The 12,500-nt window shown below is 41.8% G+C and overlaps 1 protein-coding gene across 1 annotated transcript in view; it reads right to left on the bottom strand.

The window, feature by feature from the left end:
- The window catches only part of reck (reversion-inducing-cysteine-rich protein with kazal motifs), a 67,169-nt gene that overhangs the window by 3,968 nt on the left and 50,701 nt on the right, over window positions 1–12,500 (bottom strand). Inside the window, exons 17-20 of the mRNA XM_076085425.1 lie at window positions 11,260–11,449; window positions 10,495–10,705; window positions 10,284–10,357; window positions 7,699–7,854 (exon numbers count right to left, since the gene is read on the bottom strand). Of these exons, the coding sequence (XP_075941540.1) occupies window positions 7,699–7,854; window positions 10,284–10,357; window positions 10,495–10,705; window positions 11,260–11,449 (631 nt within the window). The remainder of the gene's footprint in view (window positions 1–7,698; window positions 7,855–10,283; window positions 10,358–10,494; window positions 10,706–11,259; window positions 11,450–12,500) is intronic.

Here is a 12,500-nt window from a genome sequence, read left to right as displayed (position 1 = left end):
GTCTGTTTGACTCTAAATGGACCATAATGTACTAAATGAACATCATGCTGTATTGAAGAAGACTTGAAACTAGAGATTGAGACCATAAACTCATGTTTACAATGTTTACTGAGGTAATAAATCAAGAGAGAAGTAGAGTCATTTTCTCATAGACTTCTATACAACCAGAGGAGTCGCCCCCTGGTGGACACTAGAGAGAATGCAGCTTTAAGACACTTCAGCATTGGCCTCACTGTTCAGACCTGGAGGCGTATATGTCTGGGGCTTTTATTGTGAAAATAACAGCTATGAGACAGGGTCAAATTCTCTGCTATCCCTGCTGGACACAAATGCATTCTGGGATACTGTGCTACCCCAAATCCACACAAGTCACCTCCCGTAGTATCTTGAATAAAACCAGCGGCTGCATGTTACCTGGCTCGATGTGGACTTTGATGTGGGAACATTAGTTTGGTCGTGATGACTGAAGACAAAGAACTGTAATTGGTATAACCCTGGTGACTGGATGGAAAGCCTTTCTGTGCTTCTTCATTCAGCTTCAGGGCTGCTGGCTGCACTTGTGCATGAAAAGCGTTATTCATTTCCAGAGTTTTATTTCAGGAGCACAGCATAAGTGTGCAGAGCTCAGATGTGGAGACTTTGTTTTGGCAAAACCTCCATCAACCCGGGGATGAAAATGACTTTACTTCTCAAACAAGTTGGAGTTGCTGTTGCCTAGTAACAGCTAAGACTAACAGCCACCAGAAGAAGCTTAAATCTTGTTTATTTTGTCTTTCTTCTTCTTCTGGCTCTTCTGTCTAAACCCAGTGACATTTTACCATTCGAGAGAGACGTCATTCTTCTGCTTTTATTTAAATCTTTTTGTTGCCAAAAAGGTTGCAATGTGTTCAATTATTTTAATGATTCAAATTGAATATTTGTCAGAACTGAGTGGTCCTTGTTGCTGTAGCACAGCAGCTTATATAGTTCAGTGACCTTTACTCTTAGTCAGATCTCTCTGGAAGCCTGTCTGACTTACCAACATGATTTGTAAAGTATAAGAGTGTAAATGATTCAATGTAAAGCTGCCAGTCCTACAGGTTGGGTTCATTATTGCCATGGGCGTTAAAGAGGGAAGCTAGAGAAGAACCACGGGTTAAAAAAAACCAAAATAAAACTAAAATATAGACGTGGAAAACAGGCGGCAAACTTGTGGAGGCACAAACAGTCTAAACAGATTGAAACACTGAGCAAATCTCCTCCCAAATGTTATGTTTAATCACATGTCTGCTGCTAAATTACTGCACTGATTAAGGGCAATGACGCTGAAAACATCTGGGGGGATAAACCTAGCATATTGTAGGACTGCTGTTTTCATACGGCAACCTCTGGTTCTGCTGAGTGAAGCCAATGCTTCATGTCTTAAACCTGCATTCTCTCTAGTGTCCACCAGGGGGCGACTCCTCTGGTTGTATAGAAGTCTATGAGAAAATGACTCTACTTCTCTCTTGATTTATTACCTCAGTAAACATTGTAAACATGAGTTTATGGTCTCAATCTCTAGTTTCAAGTCTTCTTCAATACAGCATGATGTTCATTTAGTACATTATGGTCCATTTAGAGTCACACAGACCATAAAGCAGGGGATGCTTTAGGGCGGGGCTACACAGTGATTGACAGGTTGCTACCAGGGTTGTTTTTCGTCTTAGAACTTTAACCCTTTCACAGTGTGTTTTCACTTCTTGGAAGATAAATGTAATGTCTTATCTAGCGTTTGGTTGTAATTAGCTCCACCCTCTTGTCACTTCTAGTTGCAAAAAGCAAGAAAGCCGACAATTCAATATAATTTCTCGTCTTCCAATGGAATCCTATCGTAATGAAATCACATATCTAGATATCGTAATACACAATTACGCCGTCTACTAGATATAAATGACCGATATCGTGATCTAAGATTTTTGCTATATCGCCCAGCCCTAGGCCCAAAATGACGAACTCAAGGCTTCATAACGGCAGTCCACAAACCAGTGGGTGACACCACGGTGACTATGTCCACTTCTTATGTACCGTCTATTTTTAATACCAGGTGTAAATTGGGCCTAAAGGTCTTAAAAGGAAACACGACATGCTCATTTTCACGTTCATACTCTTACTCTGGGTTTACTTGGGTAACACCTGGCTACAATAAGCAGAATTCACTCTTTACAGCGGGGTCAGGAACTCTAATGTCTATTGAGGGTAAAGTTTAGATCCATAAAGAAAAGAATCACACGAAAAGGTGCGAATCTTGTTTTACTTCAGTATAAAACATGACAGTGGTATCTCACATTGTCGTGGGTGCTAAATGAATCGGATTATATTTGCTACCGTTGCTTTGTCAGGAAGCATGCTTGTATTTCAATGACACTTTGGATTTTAACGGAGAGATAAAGGCAGCCACAGTCAATACATTCTTAATCACTGAGGTTATTTCAAATGCTCTTTACTGTTTATTTACAACATAACGGAAATACTGTTGCTTTGAGGTCACAGTGTCTCCTGCTCTGTTCACCGGGAGCTAAAGCAGACAGCTGAACAATATAACAACCTTCTGCATCGACTTCACTCTGCAGATCCGGATGTTGCTACCTGGCTCTAAGCATTGTTGATCTCTTTCTACTGTATGGTATTCTGACAAGTGCCAAATAAGATCTGATCTGGTGCAGATGTTGACTTTGTTTAAGATGATGTTGACTTGTGAAAGCTGGTGAAAATGTCGATTGTTTTCTTCTGCAACTCAAAGAAGATGTGCTGTCCATTCAAAAACAAACGTTCTTTTAATGTGAACAATTGCATCGATGTTGATGTGAATCTTCATGACTCCCTCCTTCTATCACAAGTGATTTCTTTCTGTGTTAGTCTCTCTTTGTCTTCCTTCCATCACACAGTATCAGTCTATCTGCAGCAAGTGTGTCCGTTGCTTTTGGGCATGGACTGATTCTGGTCTAAGATTAGATGAGCTTGCTAGCAGCAGCAGCATTTAAACACCAGCCTGAAGACATCTCAGCTCCAGAGAGAGTGCAGCCGTACTGTGTTCTTAACCCACATACTGCGTGGCACACATAAAGCTCTTCCTATTAGAATAACCTCACATGATTCCCTGCCACGACTCGAGGGCACGATATGAGTTTTATGTCATTTACAATTACAATCAATTATGAATATTTCTCTAAGGCCATAGATGGAGCATATAATAAAAAGCTGCTGTCAGTGTTCAGGACGCTGGGCCTTTCTTCTGGTGACTGCAACTCTGCTCCTCTTTTATATCTGGAGGAAAGCAGGAAGAGCCTGGAGCAGAAGACGTGTTTGTATGCTTTGATTTCAGAAAAGACGGTTAAACTAGCCCCACACGCTAAGACTAGCCCCACACACTAAGACACACGCTAAGACTAGCCCCACACGCTAAGACACACGCTAAGACTAGCCCCACACGCTAAGACACATGCTAAGACTAGCCCCACACGCTAAGACACACACTAAGACTAGCCCCACACGCTAAGACACATGCTAAGACTAGCCCCACACACTAAGACACATGCTAAGACTAGCCCCACATGCTAAGACTAGCCCCACACACTAAGACACACGCTAAGACTAGCCCCACATGCTAAGACACACGCTAAGACTAGCCCCACACGCTAAGACTAGCCCCACACGCTAAGACACACGCTAAGACTAGCCCCACATGCTAAGACACACGCTAAGACTAGCCCCACACGCTAAGACACACGCCAAGACTAGCCCCACACGCTAAGACTTCAAAATAAAAGCGACCAAGAACTGACGTCGGTCATTCGATAATAAATACATTAATTAAAATGAATAAATAAAACAAAATGAATAAATATCAAATAATATATGAAGTGAGTGATAAAAAAATAAACTATTTTAGAGGAAATTGAAATCTCAATTTGTATATAATTAAATACAATTTAATTTAAAATCTTCAAAACAAAGGTGCTCCACCTCAGTGTTCAGACTAGTGTGCTAGAATGATCACGGCAGTATGATCATACACATCAAAGGGTTGAATCAAACGGCTATGGTATTAGACAATATGAAAATATGGAGATGTTATTTATAGCAGACATGACGCCAGCTTTAACTACAGAAGTTGATTCTGTTTCCCTCCCTTTGACGGTAACCAACTGGAAGTGTCGCTAAAATAGAAATGACTGATATCATGCTGTGGAAGGTGACGAGTGCAACTTTTTAATTTATCTCTAAAACATGTCCAATGCCAATGTGTATTGCTCACATAGTATCTATGTTTGCTTCTTGCTGTGGATTGTGTGGAACAGAGAATTCATTCACGTACAACAACAAACCAGCTCGTTAGGATGACCTGAAGTATCTTCTGTTGACGTGAACTGCAGGGAGAGATCGACTGCTGGGTGAGCTAGCATGACTTTTAACAAGAGAGCGAGAGAGAGGAACACATTGCTCTGACAGTTCTTAAGCTTCATAAGAAACTGTCGATGCTTTCAAGTCAGGCAGCAGTTTTCAGCTCTACCTCCCGTCTCACCTACAGTGTTTTCTAGGTGTTGCAGATATGAAATTAGACAGCGACTGAATCTCTGTCATATTAACGTTCACGCTTGCAGCAGCACAAGGTTAAGAGAGCTGGAAGGAATAATGACACGTCTGGTTGGTAGGAGCACTTTGATGAATGAATCACGGCACTATCACCTCCCATGCACCAAGAAAAGGGAACTGCCCTAATAAACCAGGGCATGGCGAAGTTATTCAGAGATCACATCAGTCTACAAGGTTTTCTCCGGTCATAATAATAATAATTACACGCTTCTATATTTGCACTGTACTGTACAGTCAGATCCATGGATGCACGCGCCCATATGCTGGTAGAGAACTGCAAACCTTTGAAATGATGCAGACGGCTGAAGACAGATACGACTTATTTTTAGGATTTTACAGTCATGGATGTATTGTGTGAGTGTAAAGTAAATCATAGCAGTGGCCATGTCATTTTAGATAATGATAATAATAAAGGTAATACTGTGACTACAGCGCTACCTTATTGATAAAACGTATTCATGAGTTGAGAGTCAGGAGGCCCCGCCTACAAGTCTTTGGCAGCCATAAGTACTGATCATCAATAAATGAATACAGAAATAGTTTTCAGGCACAGAGAAGAATTGCATGTACCGGGTTTGTGAAGATTGGATATATTATACATTTTCTTTGTAGGACGAGTGCTATAGAAAAAAAAGGAGTTTTAATCCTTCATGAGTTGAATGTAAATAACTAGCCACATGAAGGGGCTATTGGTAAAATGTTACCGCATGTTAAAGGAACAGTGTGTCACATTTAGGGGGATCCATTAACAGCAATGGAATACAATATTCAAAACTAAGTTTTAATCAGTGTATAATCACCTGAAACTAAGAATCGTAGGGTTTTTCGTTAGCTTAGAAAAAGACGTTTGTATCTACGCAGTCGTCTTCCACGGAGTCCGCCATCTTGTACGTGCAATAAAACGTCCACGATTCAGGAGACAATACTTTATCAATACATCTGTTCAACAAGCACGCACATGTAAACAAAAGTGAAACCTGATTCAATCGGCTCTGAACAGTCTCATCCACCGCTGCAATGCTACCACAAGCACAGCACGCACCATCAGATAAAAGATCTGGTTTTGTAAACTTCTCTGCTGGCTGAGACAAATCAGACAGGAGGACGGAGGACACGAGAACAGGAGGACGGAGGACAGGAGGACGGAGGACAGAGGATAGGAGGACGGGAGGAAAGGAGGACAGGATGACGGGAGGAAAGGAGGACAGAGGATAGGAGGACGGAGGACAGGAGGACGGAGGACAGGAGGACGGGAGGAAAGGAGGACAGGAGGACAGAGGACAGGAGGACAGAGGATAGGAGGACGGAGGACGGAAGACGGAGGACAGGAGGAATGGCTGATACTGACGGATGTCTGGGTTCTTCATTCTTTATGAACTTCTAGAAACAATATTTAGTTATATTCAAAATATAGATAAATTCTAATCCTGTTTGTTTTTAAAATACAATGTTTTTAAAAGCATCATTTAGTCATATAGAAAAGCAGAGCATGGACAAGAGTAGCTCCTCGTTGCACTAACATCCTAAAGACAGCTCCCCCTACCTGTAGGCCACCGTAGTTCTCTGACCTGCTTGGAAAGGGAGAGCTGAGCTGAGGGGTGTTTAGTTGGTTGCAATCTGCAACTCACCACTAGATGCCACTAAATCACACACACTGTTCCTTTAATCAAAATATAATATATTATTATTAATATATATTGAGTATGGGCAGTGTTTGTGATATCGATTCATACACACTCCCAAAACCACGATTCAAACGTAATTAAAAAATGGATAAAACATTGGATGTGATAGATTACACACATTAAATAGGTCATTGGCACCTTTAGTGTATTATGGGTATTGTAGCATATGGATATTGATCATTTGATTTCCATCTTGTCAGAAATACCAACTTATCAGTCATAGAAAGTGTTGGACATTTTGTATGACAAATAACTATCACTCGTTGATAATAAGGTAAATGTTGTGGAGAAGGAGTCAGTGAAGGGGACAGATTGGTCCTCCCCCTCATCTTCCACTGTGATCACACTGAGCATACATATTCATGTCCAGAGGGAGCGATGTGGGTGATGAGCACAGCTCGATACAGCTGTGTGTTTATAATGTGGATGTGTACAAAGACATGCTGCTGTTGTGCAGCCTGGAGAGTTACATCATGTCAAATGTGTTGCGGAGGAAATGGTTCATAGTGCTATAGTTTCGAATTCTATTAGTAATGAAGTAATAAAGCGACAGTGTCATGTGATCTCATGTAAAGGGTTGGTCTGCATCCAGCACTTAGAAGAACAAGTGTAGTGATATTAATTATTGTTCTTATCAATAAATCCCATGAAAAGACCCAAACTGTTCCTTCTCTCAATATTCTCTGACTTCCTGTCTGTCAACTCTAAGCTCATTAGTTCCTACTGAAGAAATTGTTAAAACTGCTCACAAATATATAGTTTAACATAAAAAAGGCTCAGTCATTTCCTTCAGAAGGAATGCTGAACGTCTAAAGTTTTCTGGTGACCCACTTTTTAAAAATGACCCTTTTCACATCAGGCCTCATCTATAAAAAGCTGATGTGTGCGTAAATTAACGATCCTCAACATCTTTACTGCCATTTCCTCATCACCCTATATTATCTTGAATAGGTTATTGAAACACACACACACACACACACACCTTGTTAGTAGATACATTCACTGTTGGTTTGGGTCTGAACATGAGATCTATTGACAGACAAAATAGTGAATATTGCCAGCCTCGTCCTTTAACGTCTATCCGATATGTTGCAGGTGGACCATCTATTTTTGAATTAAAAGTTACTTTTGAAAACAATCAGCCGGTTACTCTACCTCTCATGACTCCAGTTTGCTTTTAATTCTTCTCAATGAGGCATTCCCACCAGAATAAATGTCATTATTATTAGATACGAGTTCTTTTTTGTAAAGGAAACACAGAAATAGACACAGAACATTGGCTATCAGCAGCTATTATCAGCAGGAGGTTTGGCCGTCATAATCTCTGCAGTAAAAAGCAACTAAATAGACATGACAATCAAATAATACGCTAAATGACTGAATCTGCAGTGTGTGTTACCTGCAGCGGTGTCGGCTGCTGGTCCACCGGAGCGATGAGGACCACCATCTCGTGGTCGATGCTCAGGTAGCCGAAGACGTCGCACTGCGGCACAGAGACATGGAGACGCAGGATCTGCAGGACGTCGTAGACCGTCACCGGCTGGTTCTTGTTCAGCTGCACCCAGGGGTCAGAGGTCACACAGACGGGGAGGGATCAGACACAGTTTTAAAATGTCAGCAAAGAAAATACTGCATGTTGGGTTCATTTCAATTAAAACCAATAAACCTGCTTCCTGAACGTAGAAGCAGGAAACAGCCATTAAAGGCTTCGGTCATCACTGAGCTTAGGTTACACCTCTAAAGACAAAAACAAGGACGACGAGTGGCAATGTCTTCAATGAGTTCCAAGTAGCTCGGACATCTCGCTCTGTAGAAATAAATCTGTGCTGTGACACAGAACAACAATCATTTTGAGAAACAGCTGAAATACTGTGAGAGAGAAAGTCATCCATTTAAGAAGAAGTCCTCATCTTATGAGAACAGTAGCATTAAAATAAAATTGTAATATTTTACTTTTCATCATGTTATTTAGATTTGACTATTTCAAGAACAATATCGTAATATGTTGAGAACAAAGACATACTGTGTTGAGTATTAACATGTTGTATTATTCGTATTCGTATGTATATATATATATATAAATATATATTATGATTTGTTCCAGTTTCGGTGGCTTTAATATTAGCCTTTCATTAAGCTGTATTATTATTTGCCTCAGGAATGTGTCTCTATACATTTTTGAGTTGTTTCTTTATTGAAGAAATCCTCAAATTCAAACAAACAAACTAATAACAGCTTTTCTTCTTTTCATAATCATTCATAACATTATAAATAAAGACAAAGCAGACTGAGAACGACAGACAGGAGCGTCCATAGGTGTGTAGCTAAAATCCTTAAATCAAGAATTTCTCTTCTTAAACTGGCAAATTACTTTCATATTTAAATGGCTGGAATTCCAGTGAGCAGCAAGCGTGAGCGTAGATCTCCACAGGGAGCGGATAACTAGTCCGGCTCTGAGACCTCTCAATCTCAGCCCAAGTCTCAGACGTTCCACTGCTAATGAGACTTGATGAGGAGTAGGAGGCACATTCAAATCAAGGAGCAAAGGCTGAATATTAAACACGAACCAAACTATGCATTATGAAGACTTCATCAGGCATGAGATGTGATGGTGTGTGTCTGTGTGTGTGCTCAAAACGTACATAAGGCGTCTGAATAAATGAATAATTAAAGGTCAACGTGTGGGAATTGAGGTTGCAGATTGCAACTAAGTGAAACTGAAGTGTGCAGGAGAACTACGGTGGCTGACATGAAAACGTGAATGGGCTTATCTAGATCCAGGGTTTGGTTTGTCCTTTCTGGGCTACTGTAGAAACATGGCGGTCGGCTCTGTATGTGGATATAAACGTTGTCAAACTTGGAGTCTTCAGACCCAGCAGGACGCTGAATCAAGTGACATCACTTGAGGACGTTAACCAGCCATCGCACAGCTCCCTCTGGAGACACCAAAGGCTGGCCCCAACACTAACGTTTTACTTGTATGAACAAATGAAGTGGATGAAATGAATAAATGAAAGAGAAATGAATGAAGTGGTGTCGCTGGGTAAAGCTGTGACTTCAGCGCAGCTGCGCTCATATTCTCCTGTATGGACGCAGCTGCAGATCACATCAGCTGTGCTTGTGTTTGGTATTAGCAGGCTTAATGCTGAGCCCTCATATGATGTGCATGTGAATTACAGCCAAGTTGACGACAGCCAAAAAGGGGCTTTGTCGCATAATTAAGCTGACCGGAATGAGATGCCGGTGGGACTTATTAGCAGCCAACATGTCAGCGTTTAGGCATCAGCAGGCCTCAGGCAAATAGTGCAGTTCAACAGGTCTGGTTGGGAACGAGTCTGGCCGAGTCCATCCCGAGTCGTCAGCCGAGCCCCTCGTTGCTCGTGTTGGAAGCTGAGCGGAAGCCTCCGGAGAACGCATCACGCTGCCCGAGACATCAGCCTCACAACACCGCCGTTTACTAAATCCTCGGGACAGCCCCAGCATTGTTCTATTGGCACCACTGTATACCTGCAACACGCTGTGTGGAAAAACTGCCGAACTTGACCAGGACACCCACGGTCCACACCATCCATCTACTCTGCTTCAGTGGACTTGTTTTGAGGGTTAACAGTGTGTGTGTGTGTGTGTGTGTGTGTGTGTGTGTGTGTGTGTGTGTGTGTGTGTGTGTGTGTGTGTTTGTTTCTGTGTGTTTTGTCTTGGACACAAACAGAAAAACGACTTCTGCTTCACAGTATCTGGTCCTTCAGTAACAACACTGCTACTAAACCTGAAGTAACAGCACTGTGTTCTCTGTGCGGTCTGAGGAATTATAGCCCCACCAAGTGGTCTACATCTGTAATTACATCCAATACCACCAGCAGAATCCAGATGCAGAACACGGTTTAACCAAAATGTGCACATGAATTATCTGCAAATTCATTTCAGGTGGAATAAGAAGCAGCTTTGTGGCGCGAGGGACGGAGGTGAAGTGTGACCCGTCTGTACCTTGGAGAAAGTGTTCATCTGCTCTTTGTTCCAGAGGATCTGCAGCATGCTGGCACATATCGGACAACAAGCTCCTGGAAAGAGGTCAGAGGTCATGGATTAATTCAACACAACCTCCAGAAACTGATGATGTCTACACGTCATGAGGAACTCATTCAGTGAAGGGAACCTTGTCTGACAAAAGTGATTTTTCTGCCAGCAGTGCGCTCACCAGGCGGGGTGACCGGCTGGCAGCCTGGAGTGCACAGCGGGGGACAGGGAATCACGCTGCACGCAGAGTCGTGGGCCACGTCAGACACGACCCCTACGGCGTGGCAGGGGCCGTCGTAGTCCACGGCCACGCGGTCGGTGAAGGCGTCGCACACTGTGTTGTAGGTTTCGCCGTTATGGCCACAGACTTGCTGAGGCTTCCTGCAGGCATCCTGAGAACAGAGCACACGAGCAAACGTTGGTCCAGAAATCTCCTCAGTGTGAACAATTGTCTAAAATCAGCAGAGGGAGGCGTAGAAACACACTCTTGCTCTTATTCTCTCTCACTCTACTACAGTATATGTATATATATATATATATATATATATATATATATATATATATATATATATATATATATATATATATATATATATATATATATATATATATATATATATATATATATATATATATATATATATATATATATATATATATATATATATATATATATATATATATATATATATAATTTGAACCATAACAGCACAACATCTCAGCCTCTGCTTCTTACATTTTCATAATTTAAGTCCCCCAACTTCATGGAAGTGTGATGGATTACTAGGGATGGTTAAAATATCAATATTATATCGATTATGTGGTATGAGACTTCGATTTTGAACATTTGTAGTATGGAAATATGTTGTCTTTTCCTGGTTTTAAAGGCTGCATTACAGTGAAGTGACGTAACAGCAAGGAAAGCGGCGGCCCCTGTGTAACCCACCTGGCAGTGACCCATGTAGGCCAGGGTCTTCCCAGCCTGTTGCAGCTGGCACGGACTGGGGTGGACCAGGCCGTCGGTGTCACAGGCCGGCTCCACGCTGGTCTTATCGCAGGCTCCCGGTCGGCCGACGCACTCGTGCTGCGGGCAGTCTGACGAGTCACTGAGACACACGCGATACTTTGGGATGCACCTGGAAACACACGCACAATATGACTTTATATGGTCGTCTGTACTACGACGTGAGGAGACCAGGGGGGGAAGCACCAGACCAGTAATAGTCTGTGTATACACCCCGAGTGAATAGGGTCCAAAATGTAACTAATAGATATCACAATGAAACTTCCCCAGTTGTGTACTAACTTTAAGGCAATTATTTTTTGTATTAAAAGTTTTCTGAAAAAGTATGTTTAACTATGAAAACGAGGCATTATCTTATTAAATATTTGCCAATTTGCACAGAGGAAGCAGTAAAATAAACACCTGAATGTGCATATTAGATGCTTTCTATCTAAATTGACCCCCTTAACTTTACATGAACCCCACCCACAATCCCATTCACTCAGTGGAGGAGCAACAACAACACACACTCAGGAGTACATTCTGTTCAAAAGCTGCAATAAAAGAGCAAACTGTTTCCCTTCAAAGACACACAAAGAAACCCGGCGCTGTCACCACTGTTATATATATATATATATATATATATATATAGTCTCTGCTTGCATTCTTCTAATTTCATGTGTTTTTCAATCTTTCTGCAAAATTTGATATGCCAAGCTGAACACCCATGTCCCATTTGCTTTTTTTTCCCCCCACTGGTAACACCATGTTTAACATCACAACGCAATGAATTGTGGGTAACTTCCTCAGACAAATTCTGCAGAAATACGTATTTATGAAAAGTGTTCATAAAGAGCTCAAAATGTCTCTGAGAGAGTCCTCAAACACTCAAGGATTTGACAGTGGGACAGTCTAAACCCTCACGGACTTTGTGAGGGTTTAACTGAACTACGTCCTTTTCGAGAGCGTGTCATGTTGTACTGTGGACCCGCAGATAGACCTACATTTCTGCGACCTGTTATAGAAGGTCCGCTTTGAAAGGCCCGGGGCCGACTGTGAGCTTCACAGCACCCCTCGACTTACCAGCCTCAGGAAGTGTGGAGGACGACTTCACTGTGCCATCAAAGAAAATCAGTTTTGCACTGAATGGCCCCATTGCATGCCATCTATTCATATATTCTATA

Source organism: Anarhichas minor, unplaced genomic scaffold (genome assembly GCF_050575085.1).
Source record: "Anarhichas minor isolate MPS153535 unplaced genomic scaffold, ASM5057508v1 ptg000155l, whole genome shotgun sequence".
NCBI classification, from domain to species: Eukaryota; Metazoa; Chordata; class Actinopteri; order Perciformes; family Anarhichadidae; genus Anarhichas; species Anarhichas minor.
Note: the sequence above shows the minus strand (reverse complement) of the source record. Positions and strands in the feature narration are given on the sequence as shown.